Source organism: Ochotona princeps, chromosome 11, assembly GCF_030435755.1.
Source record: "Ochotona princeps isolate mOchPri1 chromosome 11, mOchPri1.hap1, whole genome shotgun sequence".
NCBI classification, from domain to species: Eukaryota; Metazoa; Chordata; class Mammalia; order Lagomorpha; family Ochotonidae; genus Ochotona; species Ochotona princeps.
The window spans coordinates 5,429,473-5,446,254 of NC_080842.1; the positions used below are offsets into that span (position 1 = coordinate 5,429,473).

The 16,782-nt window shown below is 44.8% G+C and overlaps 1 protein-coding gene across 1 annotated transcript in view; it reads left to right on the top strand.

Annotated features, from left to right (window-relative positions):
• Positions 1 to 15,403, top strand: part of LOC101521447 (zinc finger protein 420-like) — a 50,651-nt gene extending 35,248 nt beyond the window's left edge. The window contains exons 5-8 of the mRNA XM_058670470.1: positions 5,413 to 5,539; positions 6,535 to 6,627; positions 13,052 to 13,116; positions 13,258 to 15,403. Of these exons, the coding sequence (XP_058526453.1) occupies positions 5,413 to 5,539; positions 6,535 to 6,627; positions 13,052 to 13,116; positions 13,258 to 15,243 (2,271 nt within the window). The 3' untranslated portion in view covers positions 15,244 to 15,403. The remainder of the gene's footprint in view (positions 1 to 5,412; positions 5,540 to 6,534; positions 6,628 to 13,051; positions 13,117 to 13,257) is intronic.
• Positions 15,404 to 16,782: the final 1,379 nt, after the last annotated feature.

The window sequence follows — 16,782 nt, forward strand, 5'->3', positions numbered from 1 at the left end:
TTCACGTAAAGTCTGGGGCGGTGGGGGGGGTGGTTGTGTGATGCCACAGCATTTTCTGGCATGTGCGGAAACCAGGGCTGAGGATGGGACGGGTGGAGATTATTCAGGGTCACCCTAACTGCATTGCTGCATCCTTCATCGTGTGTGAGAGCTGGCCCTGTAGTGGTCTGGGCTGGGCTAGGCTGCAGCATCCATCATTTTGTATGAGAGATAGGGCTGGAGTGGGACTGACTACACAGCTGCATCCACTGATACATGCATTGTCTGGTTTGGGAGACAGTCCAAACCTGACACTGCATTAGCTGGTGAACACATCAGTCAAGCGTGAGGACTTCCCAGGTGAGATTTCCTTGGGCACTCCAACTAAACCAGTGAACTCAAGATAGGTGTTCTGATGCCCGTGTAGTAGAGACATTACCAGATGCCTTTGGGGGGGACATGGCAGTCAGTTTTTCTTGGCTAGCAGAGGACTAGCGTGCTAGCAGGTACCATAGTCCAGACCAGTCTGGTCTGCTCCCAGAGCAGCACCAGTGAGTACTGTAACATGGCCTGGCTTGCCTCCAGCTCCAGCTTTTGTATGCTCCAGTGGGTGCTGTGGCCTGGAAGAGGCATCTCAAAAGATTCACTACCAGGCTCAGTCCCAGCCCTGGTTCTCTAGCATGTTGGCAGATGCTCAGTCTGGCATGGCCTACCCCTCAGCCCTGACATTGGTCAACAAGTGCTACAACCTAATTGGGGGAACCCTCAATAACTGCTACTAGAACCATCCCTAAATATACCTCTCAGTCACAGCCAGGTGCCGCAAAGCAGCCTGTCCCTGTCTGCCGCAACACTGGCTATTTTCTGTGTGGCTTGGTGCTTTGGCCTGACCCATTTAGGAGGTCCTCTGGATCTTCCCCGCCCTTCTGTGTGAAACACTGATTTATTTTTATTGGAAAGGCAGATTTACAGAGAGGAGAGACAGAAAGATCTTTCATGCACTGATTCACTTCCTAAATGGCTGCAATGGCTGGAGCTGAGCCAATCTGAAGCCAGGAGCCAGGAGTTTCTTCCTGTGAGTACAAAGTCCCAAAGCACTGGGCAATCCTCTGCTGCTTTCCCAGGCCATGAGCAGGGAGCTGAACAGGAAGCAGAGTAGCTGGGACATGAACCAGTACCTATATAGGATGCTGGCACTTGGAGGTGGGTGATTAGCCAGTTGAGCCAGTGTGCCACCCTGGATTCCCCCTTCTGATCCATCCCATCTCGGGTCTCTTGGTTACCTGCAATTGCAACGGCCCAGTCTGTTGAAGTCCCCAGAAATAATTTTATTTATGTAAAACAAACCCTCAGCAGCCCCTTTTCTGGCCCACCCCTAGTCCTGCAACTCTAGCAATGCACAAATCCCTGTCCCACTCCCCTCCATCCCTCCCCCCACATACATGCTTGTCATGGCGGTGATGGAAGTGGAATGGCCCTAGCTGATGGGCCGTCTACCTCCACCCCTCAAATCTTTTAAAATAAGCAACTGTGCTGCCGTAAGAATTGACATTACCCAGGCCCAGAATGCCTTCCAGCTATTGGCTGTTTTGCTTCTAGCAATGTAGAGCTTAACTAGGTACATAGAAACCTGGGCCATTTCCTATAGCTGGGGTCATTTGGTTATTTTTTTACAGTCCTTGCCTATGCCCCTGTTGAACTACAGTCCTTTTTCTTTGTGAACTCTACATTGAATGGAGACTTCAGTTCTTAATTACAATTTAAATTTAAAACATGGCATCGCGAAAAAGTTGTTTTTTTTTTTTTTTTTTTTTTTTTTTTTTTTAATAAAGAACATCCCCAACTGTAGGCAATGACCTAGGTTGCCTTATAACCAGGCAAGTGTTACAGTGCTGGGAGAAAATTGGCCAAAGGCTGGTGGACATTCTGAGTCTGGTTAATGTCAGCTCTGTGTTAAATATATCAGTGTGCCAGGATAAATGCCTGTTTTGTTTTTTCCTTAAAGGTGTGAGCAGAGTGCCCTCCATGCCCATGTGGGAGCAGGCCTCGCAGGGGCACCTCACCACTGTCACCGCTTCCATGAGCATGTTACGGGAGCTGTGCACTGCTAGGGACGAGGGACGAGGGATGAGCGAGTGGTTCAGAATGGGGGCCACTGCAGATTTGTTTGATATATGTATAAAATGATTTCTGGGGGCTTCCATGGACTGGGCCACTGTGCCCACAGGTAATTGAGGGAGCCGAGAAGGGTGGACCATAAGAGGGAAATTAGAAGTCCTTCCTACGTCAGGTCAAACCACCTGTCTGCACATGCTAGAGTCAGGGCTTGGACTACACTGGGGCAGGTTGGTTTTAATGCCCTGGCACTGTTATGGAGTGCATCTGGTAATGTCTCTTTAGGGTCACCCTGACTGTGCCAAACACCCACTGGTGTCAGGGCTGGGCTTCAGCATCTGGCAGCATATCTGAGAACTAGGACCAGGATCAGTCCTGGAGGGGGATCTTTGGGTCTGTCCCTTATGCACTTCAGCACCAACCAGAGTGTAGAAGAGTAAGGGCTGGGGTAGTCCAGGCTGGACCATGCTGTAACATCTGTCACCACACATGGGAGCCAGGGCTGTGTGTAGACCAGGCTGGGTTAGGCTACACCATTTGCAGGCACATGTGAGGGCTGTGGTTCCAGATAAGCTGGGCCATGCTAGGTCTGATGGTGGGCAGAGCCAGGCTGCAGCACCTGCCAGTGCACATTGAAAGCTGGGGCTGGGGTGGGCCAGGCTATGCAAGGCTGCAACGCCTCTCAGTGAACATCAGAGCCAGGTCTGGGGGAAGCTCTGGAAAGGGACTTCAGGGGTGTCCTCAACTAAGCCACAGCACCAATAGTACAAGGAAGTGTCAGATGTAGATGAGGGCTGTGCCAGGTTGCAACACCCGTTGATTCATTCTGGAATTGGGCAAGGGGTTAGCCCGAATGGGGTGTAGTACCTGCTGGCATGCACATCAGTCTGCTCTGGGTATGGCCTGGATCAGAGTTCTGGCCTGTGTGCATGAAAGCCAGGTCTGGTGGGCCAAGCTGGACTGCAATACCTGCCAGCACATGGAAGAGTCAGATCTGCGGTGGGTTTGTCCAAGCCACAGCATCTGTAGTACACACAAGAATCAGGTTTAGGGCCAGGCCAGGCCAGGCCAGTGTAGGGCAGGTTTTAGCACCTTTCAGTGAATGTGAGATACTCACTATCCCCTTGGAAAGGGGTCTTCTCAGCTAAACCACAACACCTCTTGGTACAAGAAAGTTCCACGTCTGGGTGCAGGGCTGGTTGGGATCTTGGGGGTCACCCCAACCAAAGCTGTAATAACACCTGCTGGTACACACACAGCTGAATCTGTGGGTGGGCTGTATTGGCCTAGGCTACAGTACCTACTGCCACTTGTGAGAGCATAAAGGAGAGTAAGATCCTGGGCCCAACCCAGTAGGGACTCTTAGGATTTGACACAATTGGTCCACTCTACTTGATCGTTAACCTCAGGGAGCACCGCATGTATAGGTGCTCTGGCCTTGGAATGCATGTTGCAGGACTGGGCCAATCCGATTGGTGACTTTGTGTAAGGAGAGACAACATACTAAGGTGCGCATGAAAGACAGGACAGCAAGCGTCTTTGATTCAACAGAACTTGAATGCTTCACCAAAAGAAATGTGAAAAAGAGCAGGTTGAATAATGGTGTAGGCCAGATTTTCCACCAACCATTTAAGGCTATGGACGTACCCAAAGTAGATAGTCGGTAAGTGTGTGAAGCGGTATCTCATATCTGGTATAATGAAACTAATGCTACCTTAGAATAATTGAGACTACTCAAGTAGCACACACAGAACATTCTTCTCTTTATCAGGGTCCCTGGGATGAAAGCATGGGACCATCTCAGAACCCTGGCACTGACATGATCTGGCAGCATGGAGCTGTACAGCGGCTCTCCCACCTCCATGACCCACCCCATGGTTACAGGAGGGAGAGTAAGGTCTTTTAACTGACTCACCACCCCTACCCCCATTCCTTCCCATCCCACCCAGAGAAATACATGGGTCTGAAATCCCCTCACGTATGCAAAAAAAAACACAAAAAATTGAAATAAATTTAAACTAAAAAGATAAAAATTAAAAAACAAACACAAAGAATTGGGGAGGAAAGATGAGAGTATGTAGAAGTATTTATAGTCTTAAATTGGCATATATGAACTGTATTTTTCGTATTAAAATAAATAACAATATACAACTAGAGGAAAATAAAATACCAGATAACTAGGTATTGTTAAAGTGCCAACAAGGAAAAGTGTATACATAAATAGCTTGTTTAATTATAGCTTGGTATTCACCTCCACCATTTTCTTTGCTCAATTGACAAACTGACTGGCTGAAACTCAGCTGCTTGTTGCAAGAAAATGGTTTTGATGGGGGTTACAGTTCTTTTTCCTACTAAGTCAGTGTATAGGACACCAAGCAGTAAGTAAAATTCTAGTTTGTTATTCCATGAAAAGTAAGCAGAAAAGAGAACAATTCTAATATATACATTCTCAGAAGTAATACAAAGGACAAACATTTAGGAGATATATTTAATTTCAGTATAAGCTTTAGAGGATCTTTGCTCATTTATTCAAATTCAGTTTAAACAACATTTCTAAGTATTTTATTTTTCCAAGTTGGTATAAGAAAAAATTGAATTTCATTAATATTATAAGATTTTTGAAGTATCAGTCCCAGCACAATGGCTCAGTTGGCTAATCCTCTGCATCAGCCCCAGGAACCTGTGTGGGTACTGGTACATGTCCTAGCTTGTCCCCCTGCTTGTGGCCTAGGAAAGCAGTGGAGGGTGACCCAAAGCCTTGGGACCCTGAATCCACATGGGAGACCCAAAAGAAGCTCGTGGCTCCTGGCTCCTGGCTTCTGGCTTCAGAGCAGCTCAACTCCAGCTGTTACAGCCATTTGAAGAGGAGTGAACAAGTGGATGGAGGATCTTTCTGTCTCTCCTTTTCACTGTAAATCTGCCTTTCCAATAAAAATAGATAAATACTCAAAAGATTTTAAAAATATCTTACCCTGACCAGTATTGAGCAATATCCTGCCTGTCTCCTGCTCCTTCTCTCCTTCTCCTCTTACCTCATATAAAATGTTATTTCAGTAGTATGTTTATCCTTATGGCTACAGCTGAATTTTGATCTCATTATCATTAGTGACCTCATTTCATTATCATTTAAGAAAAATATCAGTTACAGAATAATTAGGGAAATTATAGTTTTGGGATTATAAAAATGTAAAACAAGATATTTTCATGTTGGTCTTGGTCTATTTTGCCATTTAAATTACTTAGTAAGCTGCATCTGTAGAAGATGTACATGAAATAAATATACACAGAATGCACTCGGACTTTAATGTACTGTTGTAGGTATTGGTGTCATTTGAAGATGTGGTTGTGGAGTTCACCCAGGAGGAATGGCAGGACATGGACAATGCTCAGAGGACCCTGTACAGGGATGTCATGCTTGAGACCTTCAGCAGTCTGCTATCCTTGGGTGAGTGAAATTCTGTCATTTTCAAGGTGAATACGTTTTTCTTATTTGACAAATGAAAGGGCACTTGATAAAATATAGTGCTTGCTAGGATTAGCATTTGAGGCTGTGAAGAATATGGATATTTACCCTCTAGGAAATAATTGCTATTATGTAGGTTTTTTTCTCTTTATTACTTCAGATGATGTTTACATAGTTGATCAGGGTGGGGAGGGTCTAGGGTTCGGGTGAAGTGGGTGTGGACATTGTTTCCAAACTTTCTTTTTCTTCTGATTTCTTGAGGGAGGGGAGAGATAAAGGGAGAGTCCATACCCAGCCTCCCAACCATCCCAATTCCTGAGGATGGGGAATGGCCACCTGAAGTCAATCCAGGATCACAACGTGACTCATGCTCCAAGGGTTCTGGCCAGGTTGATGTGATAATTCTGAAATGCTGTTGATCTTGAAGTCATTCCTCACCTGGACATGAACCCTCAGGTCTCTGTTCGCACTGATCCCCACCTTACCATCCCCCCAAATCCCTGTAACCTCCATCCCCCCAAGTCCTCAGAGTACACTGCTGGGTGGCTCGACGGCTTCTCCTGACACCATTGGCACCTGGGCCACCCATCCTGAGTTCCCCTGGCTGCAGCCATGTGGCTGGGGGAGCTAAGCACTTGAGCCTCCATCCCAGACTTGCATGAGATCTGCCCATAGCATGGCAGCAGTGGTCTGAGCCAGAATCTGGAGTGTGAAACTGGGACCCAATCTACATGCAACCATGGACAGAGAAATTTCTCAAGCCTCAAGCCCAGACTAACTCCAGATCTGTCCACTGCATGGCATCTGTGGGAGCTAGAATCCCATGCCTCAAACCTGACCCAGCCTGAGTTCCCCTGACTGCAGCCACCAGAAATAATTACAAGTAGCACTTTGGTTCACAGTCCTGGGACCATATTTTTGTCTTTGGAAACCCCAAGTTAGTGATTTCACAGTCTAGTATCATTTCCCATTAACAGGTTACTGTATCACCAAGCCTGATGTGATCTTCAAATTGGAGCAAGGGGCAGTGCCATGGACAGCGACAAAACCCCTAAGCCAGAGAGTTTCAGGTAAGTCAGCACACACTAGGCAGGGAGGCTGACACATAGCTCAGTGATGTCACTGGATTCCTTCTTGCTACATTTTCCAAGTTTCGTCCCTGAGGCCAGTGATGCAGCTGATGCAGACGTTCTACAATTTCCCAAAAGCTGTCACATGTATATTTGTCTTCCTCTTTCTCTAAGAATTTTCTACTCCTAGATGTATGAAAAAGTAAAAAAAAAATCCTATGGTCCCAATAAGGCTACTTCCTCTCACAAATTATTTTTTGAGAGACATTATTACTATTATTATTATTTAAAAGGCAGATTTATAGAGAGAACAGTTACTTCCCATCTGCTGTTTCACTCCCAAAATGGCTACAATGACTGCAGTGGCTGGAGTCAAGCTGATCCAGAGCCAGCAGCAGTAGAGTAGCTGGGACTCAAGCCAGCACCCATATGGGATGCCAGCCCTACAGGTGGGGTCTTAGTCTACTACTCAGTGGTAATGTAATTTGTCCTTCTCTCTACATTCCTACTCTATCTGCCGTAAGATTTTTTTTTCAATGATTTGTTAATTCTTTCAGTGCTTATTAATTGGCTGGCATACAGGCACTATTTTATTTGCCGAGTTTGAGTTCTCACTGCTGGGTTTGGTTAGATACTGTCCTTGGTATTGCATAAATTTGAGAACTAATGAAGTGATTGGGAACTCTGTGCATTAGTTTTCTCTCTCTCAATATCTCTCATTTCATTTTGATTCTGTCTCATGAAATAGCAAATAAAATGGGAAGTTTGAAAGCATCTGAAAATGATGGATGTGTATCTGTCTTCTGTTGTTTCCTTTGTAAAACCATGAATCAAACATGAAACTGGTGAGTGATGTCTGTAAGCAACTTTTTATTTCATAACATCAGAAAGCATGATGGTAACTGGAACTTCGAACAAGAATATGGAAATGATTGGCCATGGGCTCACTGAAAGAATGAGTAGATTCTGATTTCTAAGAAGTGAACCAGTGAGTCATGTTGGATAGCTCACATTTGTTTGGGAGAGAGATTGTACTTAAAGACCTACTTTCTTTTTCCTTTTTCCGAGATAAATTTATTTGAAAAGCAGAGTGGCAAGATGGGAAAAAAAAGTCTTCCACTTGTTGGCTCACCCCCTAAATATCCACAGTATCTAGGGCCATGCCAAGCTTTTAAACCTTTACCACATGGATGGTATAGGCCCATGCACTTCGGCCATCTTCCACCGGTTTTTCAAATATGTGAGCAAAGAGCTTAAAGCAAAGGATCCAAAGTGCATCAAACCAGTACTCCAATATAGAATGTCAGTGGTATAAGCAGTAATTTTACTTTTCAATGTAATTCCAAAATAAAAGAGATAATACATAGAAGACTTAGACTTCTATGAAAATAGAAGGCATGTGACCCTCCAACACAGAAATCTACAGCCTTCAAGACTTCAAGTTATCCAGTAGACCAGAAAGTGATAGGGAACACAAGGAATGTTGCCCTGACAGTGAGGTGGAAGACACTTCCTAAAGGGGTAACCACAACCTGAATTGTGGACAGCATACCCCTGATGGTGTATTGAAACTATTGTGCTGAATAAGAGAAGATAACAGGTTTCCTTAGGAAAATGGAAAGAAACTGTCTAGGTAAAGGGAAAAAGATTTCCTTAAAAAAAAAAAAAAAAAAAGTCTCGCAGGTGGCTATAACCATTCCCCATGGAAGTGCAAACATAACATGTTCCTACTTAGACATCCTATTCTTAATCTGTATTCTTCTTAGGAGACAGAAACATGTTCCACTCCTGCTTCAGAAAGTAAACGACCCAGAAAATTTTTTTCCCATCTTCAGGGCTGAAAAATTAGCAGAGAAGCACAAAAAACACCGTGCTAATAAGAAACGAATCTACAGGAAAACAATATGGAAAAATGGGTGTTCAAAAGCACTCACCTTACTGTTACAGCCAGTGAATGAGTGAATGTTTTTGCCTAGTGCTTTCCCACATGTTAGTATCTGCATATTTTAATTTAAATTAGAGAGAGACAGGGAGCGGGGACACGTTGAGAGAAATATGTTCCATTCACAGGTTTACTCTTCACATGCCTTCAACAGTTAGAATTAAATCATCCAAAAGCCACAAATTTAGAACTATATTTTGATTTTTTTATGTGTATCACATTCTCAACCATTTGAACTATCATCTGCTGCTTCCCAGGATGCATTAACAGGATGTGTTAGAAATAAAGTAAATAGGACTCAAACTCGCACTGTATGAGATGCAGGCATCCTCAGCATTGGCTAGACTTTCTGCACTACATCATTTGCCCTGTTTCCCCACCTCCCATAAAATGAAAAATGTCAAGAAATTGAAAATACAGTTGAACATTGAGAAAAGTTTTAATGCATCAACATAGTAATGAAAAAAGTATGTAAAGTCCATAAATGAATAAATTTTATGGATATGGTAAAACCTGATGCACCTAGAATAATAAAGAAGTTCCTAGTCTTTATAAGAACATTTCAAAATAAAGATTTACCCCAGCTGTAGCCAACGGCCTAGGTTGCCTTGTGCTAGGCAAGTGTTAAACTGCTGGGAGAAAAGTAGGCCATAGCTGGTGGGCATTCTGCGTTTGGTTAATGCTGAATTTGTGTTAACTGTACCAGTAAGACAGCATGACAGGGCTTGGCGGCGTGGCCTAGTGGCTAAAGTCCTCGCATTGCCAGGATCCCATATGGGTGCCGGTTCTAATCCCAGCAGCTCCACTTCCCATCCAGCTCCCTGCTTGTGGCCTGGGAAAGTGGTCGAGGACAGCCCGGGGCTTTGGGACCCTGCATCCACGCGGGAGACCTGGAGGGGGTTCCTGGTTCCTGGCTTCAGATCGGCGCAGTGCCGGCCATTGCAGTCACTTGGGGAGTGAATCATTGGATGGAGGATCTTCCTCTCTGTCTCTCCTCCTCTCTGTATATCTGACTTTGTAATAAAATAAATCTTAAAAAAAAAAAAAAGCATGACAGGTCACCACCAGCCATGAAATGCCATCTCAAACCCCAGATCGGGATGGGGGAGGTTACAGATTGCCTGGGGAAGGGTTCTGAGGATGTATTGGAGTGGGAACAACTGAGCGCATGTTTGAGAAGGAATTATTTTAGAGATCTTCCACAAGCCACTGCACTCACAGATGAACAGATTTGGAGGAAGGGGGAAACCAAAGGACATGTTTGAGTCAGGCCACATACCTGCCCATGTGGGAGACCTCGGCTGGGGTAAATAGCATTACCTGCCATCCACTGGTGCTTACAAAAGCTGGGGTGAGGGGGCGGGCATGCCTGGCTAGGCTAGGCTGCAGTATCCACCCATGAGTGTTGGAGCAGAGGTTGGGCCACATCAGACTGGGACACAGCATCCACCAGAATGTGAGAGAACTGGGTATGGGGGCTGATTCTGCGGGGGAACTGTGGCCTACCCAGGAGACTATAGCACCTGATGATTTATGTGGAGAGCTGGGGTTGGTGATGGGCTGAGCCAGGTTGGACCCTGGAACTCACCTGACAGGAACCCACCTGACACTCATGCGGGCTGGGGTTGGGAGAAGGCCTCGTGGGCACACGCGAGCACCAGGACTAAGAGCAGATTGTGTCAAGCAGGGCCACTGTCCCTGTTAGCAAACATGTTCCAGGGCTGGGTGTAGGTCTGGTATTTGAACTTGGGGAATTCCCTGCTAGTTTACAACTTCCTGTGGGGAATCGGGGAGCCAGAACTAGGGGTGAGCCAGGCTGTGGTAAGACCATAGCATTTGTCAGTGTTTCTGTAGGCCAGGTTCTGAGAGCAGGCTAGGCTGGGCCAAGCCTTGACACCTGCAGGCAAACACAAGAGCCTGGACATGATGTGATTTGAAGTACTTGGTAGCATGTGCAGAACCTGGGGCTGGGAAAGGGCCATGTAGTGGAACCCTGGGTGTTCCCCTGCTGAACTGCAGCTCCCACTGGTAAGTGCAAGAGCTGGGGCTGTGGGTAAACTGAACTAACTGGGCAAGGTTGCAGCACCTGCCAGCATGTGTGTGTGCTGGGTTTGGGAACAGGCCAAACTGCCCTGGGCTTCCGAACCTGCTGGTGCTCCTGAGTGTCAGATGGTGTGAAACAGTCCAGGCTAGGCTGTAGCACCCACTAGGTCACGTGAAAGGTAGGTCTAGGGGTTGGCTAGGCTGGGCTAGGCTATATCACCCATTGGTGAGAGCCATAATGGGTGTTGGACAGTCAGAATAGGCCTCAATACCCAACACTTAGTGAGTGCTATGACTGGAGCCTGGCCATGTCAGTCTAGCAGCAGCACCCAGTGTCGTGTGGTATGCAGAGCTGGAAGTAGGCCTGGAAGGGCAGTCTGGGGAACTCCCCTGCTAGGCACAGCTCCTGCTGGTGGGTATAAGAATTGGGGCTGGTGGGGCCAGCACAATAGCCTAATGACTAAATCCTTAGCTTGCATCTGCCAGGTTCCCATATGAGCACTGATTCTGGCTGCTCCACTTCCCATCCAATTCCCTGCCTGTGCCCTAGGAAAGTAGTAGAGGATGGTCCAAAGCCTTGGGACCCTGCAGTTGTGTAGGAGACCTGGAAGAAGCTCCTGGCTCCTGGATTTGGATCAGCTCCACTCCAGCTTTGCAGCCATGTGGGGAGTGAACCAATAGAGGATGATCTTTTTCTCTATATCCTCTCTCTATCTGCTTTTCCAATTTAAATAAATAAATGACTCAGGGCTTGATCAGACTAGGCAAAGCTGGGCTGTGGTACCCATCGGCACATTCAAGAACTGGTTCTTGGGGCTGGTTGGACAGGGTCAGTTTATAACACACATTGGCATGAGTGTGAACCAGGATGGGGTGTGTTACAGACAGAGTTGGACTACAACACCAGCCAGTTCACAAGAGGTTTGGGGATGGGTCTGGCTGGGTTAAGCTGCCACACTCACTGGCAAGAGAGCTGGGACTGGGAGCAGGGCAGGCTAAACCGAACTCTAGCACCTGCTGACAAATGTCAAGACTAGAGGTTGGCCGTCTTGGGTTAGGCAACAGCACCTGCTAGCACATGCAAAACCAGGGGCTGGCAGTAGGCCTGGTAGGTGAACTCTAGGATCTCCCTTTCTGGTCTGCTACTTCCACTGGTGTGCACAAGAGCCAGAATGGGAAAGGACCAATCCAGCTAGGCTGCAGCACCAGCTGGCAAGTGTCTAAACTAGGTACAAGTCATGTCAGGCTGGAGTGCAGTAACTCTTGTCAGGCACAAGATCTAGGGCTAGGAACATGTCTGCAGGGAGAACTTTTGACCCTCCCTTGCTGGTCTGTGGCTATTGCTGGTGAGCACAAGAACCAGAGTTGGTGGCAGGCCAGGCTTGTAAAGGTACTGACCTGTCAACGTACATGAGTGCTGGTTTTGGGGTTACGTCAGGCTTAGCTGTTCTATTGAGCCCATGGCTATGCATGAGAGCTGGTTGAGATATGGACTGGTACAGGCTTGGCGGCTGCAGGGGCTGGCATGCACAAGCACTGGGTTAGGGGTTGGGTCTGGTGGTGTTTTGTGGATATCCTCAATTAGGTTTCAGCACCTGCTGGTATGCATAACTGGGTCTATGGCAGTTTTCCTGGGCTGGGTCATAACACCCATGGATTCACTTGAGATCTGGGGCTAAAGTAGAATTATCCAGGCAGCTGCATACATTGGTAAATGCATTGGCTGGTGCAAATGACATAGCAAATCTGAATCTGCAGTGGTTGGCACACACAATAGTCAAATCAAGTAAGGTTTCTTGCGGGAGTCCCCGATTAGACTGCTGGACTCACATTGTGGACACAAGGAGAATCACAGGATGTATAGTTTAACCTTGAAGTGCATGTAACAGAACTAGGCCTTCTCAGTTGCTTATGCCTCTGTACATGTCCAGCTGCACACAGAGGTCATTATGGCCACCTGATCTAGGCAAGCAGCATACATTAACTGCCACTTCAGAGGATGGAAAGCAGAACAAATAGCCTTGCAGATGTTTCTGGGTCTGCGGATGCATCAAGGTGGACTTTATAAACCAGTAGACCTTAGAAAGATTTTCTTAATTCTGGAGTAATGAAACTGACAATGTCTCAAGGCTGTCAAAACTACTTAACTAAATGCCCTGGGAACATTCTTCCCAACATTGGGATCTGTAATGAAAGGAACATCTCCCATCCCTGGGAGCTGACGTAATTTGGCAGCAAGGAATGGCCCTCTTCCCCTTCCTCCTTTGTGGACACAGGAGCAAACAAAAAAGACTGAAACATGTGTCCCACCCATCTTCCTCCATAGCTGACCCAACCCATCTTAATCTGAGGCTCACATGAGCATGTCTTTCTTCATCTATATAGACAGTACTAAGAGTAAAATTTTAAAAGAAAAAATATTTTTTTTCCTCATTTCAGATGCCCTAGGAAAAGATAAACTGTTTGGAGTCGATCAGAAAAGTCAAGAACTGAACTTCAGGCAAGTTGTAGTCACAGAAATAATATATTAACTCATAAATAAGTTGAATGGTCAAAAAATGAAATTGATGATATAAAAAGGCAATTATTCAGGAAAAAAACCTGGGGAATATAATTTACTTCAGAATGTGCTTTTCCCTAGGAAGTCTGATGGGATGTCACTTACAGAGGACCATGATGATCTTCCTATACCGGGGAACATACTGCAATGCAGGGAAGATGCCAGTCAGCATGACAAGATTCACGCTGTGCTGCAGCCTGCTGAGCACAGTGTGGAAGAGAAAACCTTCAGCAGCAAAAGGATATTTTTTGCACGTGAAGACTTTTATATCAGAGATACCTATAAGAAATCAATTGATATTGGGAAAACAATTCATGTTAAAAAGGAAGCTTTCCAGAAAAATCCCTACTTCAGCGAGTGTCAACAAACACACTCCGGAGAGAAACTTCATGAACATTTCAGGTGTGAGAAATCTCTCATTTACAAATCAGATCTTAAAAGAAGTAAGGTAATGTGCACAGCAAAAAGTCACTATACATGTGGACACTGTGGAAAATCGTTCAGTCGTAAATCTTGCCTCACCATCCAGCACAGAACTGACATAGGGGAAAAGCTCTTTGTGTGCAATGAATGTAGAAAAACCGTTTACCAGAAGCCAGACTTGACTAGACATCAGAAAAATCACACTGGAAGGAAACCATATGAATGCAATGAGCACGGAAAATCCCTGTGTAACAAATCAATCCTCAATACGTATCAGAGAACTCATAACGGGACAAAACCTTATGAATGTGGAGGGTGTGGAAAAGTCTTTGGCCAGAGATCAGCTCTCATTAGACATCAGAGAATTCGTACAGGGGAGAAACGTTATGAATGTAAAGAGTGTGGAAAAGCTTTTTTCCAGAAATCAGACCTTGTTACACATCAGAGGGTTCACACAGGGGAGAAACCTTATGAATGTGGTGAGTGTGGAAAAGCCTTTTGCCAGAGGTCAGCTCTCATTACACACCAGAGAATTCACACAGGGGAGAAACCTTATGAATGTAGTGTATGTGGAAAAGCGTTTTGCTGGAGGTCAGCTCTCATTCGACATCAGAGAATTCACACAGGGGAGAAACATTATGAGTGTCAAGAGTGTGCAAAAGCCTTTTGCTGGAGGTCAGCTCTCATCAGACATCAGAGAGTTCACATAGGGGAGAGACTTTACGAATGTCAGGAGTGTGGAAAAGCGTTTTTCCAAAAATCAGACCTCATAAAGCACCAGAGAGTTCACACAGGGGAGAAACCTTATGAATGTCCTGAGTGCAGCAAAGCCTTTTGTCGCAGGTCAGCTCTCATCACACATCAGAGAATTCACAAAGGGGAGAAACCGTACGTATGTAAAGAGTGTGGAAAAGCCTTTTTCCAGAAATCAGACCTTGTTACACATCAAAGAGTCCACACAGGGGAGAAGCCATTTGAATGTAGTGAGTGTGGAAAAGCGTTTTCTAGGAGATCAGCTGTCATTACACACCAGAAAACTCACACTGGGGAGAAACCGTATGCATGCAGTGAGTGCAGGAAAGCCTTCTCACAGAAATCAGACCTCACTAAGCATCAGAGACTTCACACAGGGGAGAAACCTTATGAATGTAATGAGTGTGCAAAAGCTTTTTGCCAGAGATCTGCTCTCATTACACATCAGAGCATTCACATGGGGGAGAAACCTCATGCGTGTAGTCAGTGCAGAAAAGCATTTTGCCAGAGGTCAGCACTCATTAGACATCAGAGGATTCACACAGGGGTGAAATCTTACGAGTGTAAAGAGTGTGCAAAAGCCTTTTACTGGAAGTCAAGTCTCACTAGACATCAGAGAATTCACACTGGAAGGAAGCCTTATGTATGTAAAGAATGTAGAAAAGATTTTTGCCAGAAGTCAGCTCTCATTATACATCAGAAGATTCATACAGGGGAGAAATTTTGTGAATATAAGGAGTGTGAAAAAGTCTTTTCCCTGAAGTCAGCTCTCATTACACATGAGAGAATTCACACGGGAGAAACAACTTATGAATATAATGAACATGGAAACACATTTTTGTGGAATACAAGTTTTAATAAATATGAAAAAAATTTACACATAGAGGCATTTTGAATGCCAGATATGGAAGAGACTCCTTCAGAGAAACAATTGAACTGCAAAGAATTCACAAAAAGAAAAAAAAACTGCATGCATTGATTTTGAAAAATCCTTTTCCCGAAATCAGTCTTTAGCACAGTTGAAAGAACTCGGAAGTACAAAATCCAGTAAATATGAACGTTAGCTAATATAAGCTAGTTTTATCAGAGAATATACATGGAGGAAAAAAACAAGCATTATGAAGTTTATACATATGAAACACTGCAAAAGTGTAAAGGATGTGGAATAATCTTGTTGATCTTAGCAAGTAGTAAGGAATTCTCATAACACTGCTTATCAGGATTAGGCTGTGCTCACAAAATACTTTCATCTCTGATATACAGTCTTTGTCCCCCATTTTTGTGAGTTCAGAATGTAAGTGAGCTCTGCTTTCACTTCAATTTTTATAGCAAATATTCAGTCTATAACACTCACTTGAAATACCCCTTATTTTTTGCAAAGTTGTTTAGCTCTTACTGACTTTCCATGATTCTTCCCACACATTATTCTACTACAAGCTAATATTGCAACTGCAGGAATGTCTACTAATAAATTTGATAATCGTAATGCCAAGCAGATGGCTTTGAATGACGAGTGTTTTCTCCAGTATGGAGAATGATTCTCTGGTGATGTTTTTATGAGAATATCTGATTTATGTGTGAGTATCCCTACAATGTTTTGCTCAGATTACCATATGGTGATAGGCTGAAGAAGGTCTTTTGTCTGTCTTTTGGTTGACTTTAGTCCAGGAAAATTCCTGGGATTGATTTTACAAAGTGTTTAAGGATTTTTTTTCTTAATGTGTCGAAGGATTTTTTTTCTGTCAGTGTCACAAAATTGGTTAAGCTTCTGCCTGAGATGCTAGTATCTTAAATAACTTCTGTCCAGTTCATGACTGCTTCAGTTCTAACAGCACCACCCTAAAGCACCAGGAAAGCATCAGAAGATGGCCTATATACTGGCTCGGCACCCACCTTGGGGACATAGGTAGAGTTCCTTGGCCTAGCCCAGTCTCCGTTGTGGCCATTTCGGGGGTAAAACAACATGGAAAATTGATCACGCTTTTTCCTTTTCTCTCCTTCCTTTCTATCTGTATGTCCCCCTTTTGGAAGTCAAAGTGCTAGAGTGAAAAATAGTTATGTTCTGTTCACCCTTTCATTCTACAAACAGCCACACCCGATGAGACTGGGCCAGGATCCGTGAATTCCAACTGCTTCTCTGCCACAGGTGGCAGCATTCAAGCAATTTGGCCATTGTTTAATCATTTTCAGGTATGTTTGCGAGGAGTTGACTCAGAATGCCAGTCAGTATTATGCTATGGTTGTTAGCATTGTAAGGAAACTAACATGTTGTACCATAATTCTAGCTTCACCAAAATTTGCTGTCATGTTTGCTCTTGGATTGTTTTCCTTCCACTTCTTTGTAGGAGTTAATTCAGCTTATAGTTGAATCCTAATTTGATTGGGTGCATTTTGCATGATTCTGACCAGTAATTGAGCTCTTTGTAGATGATGT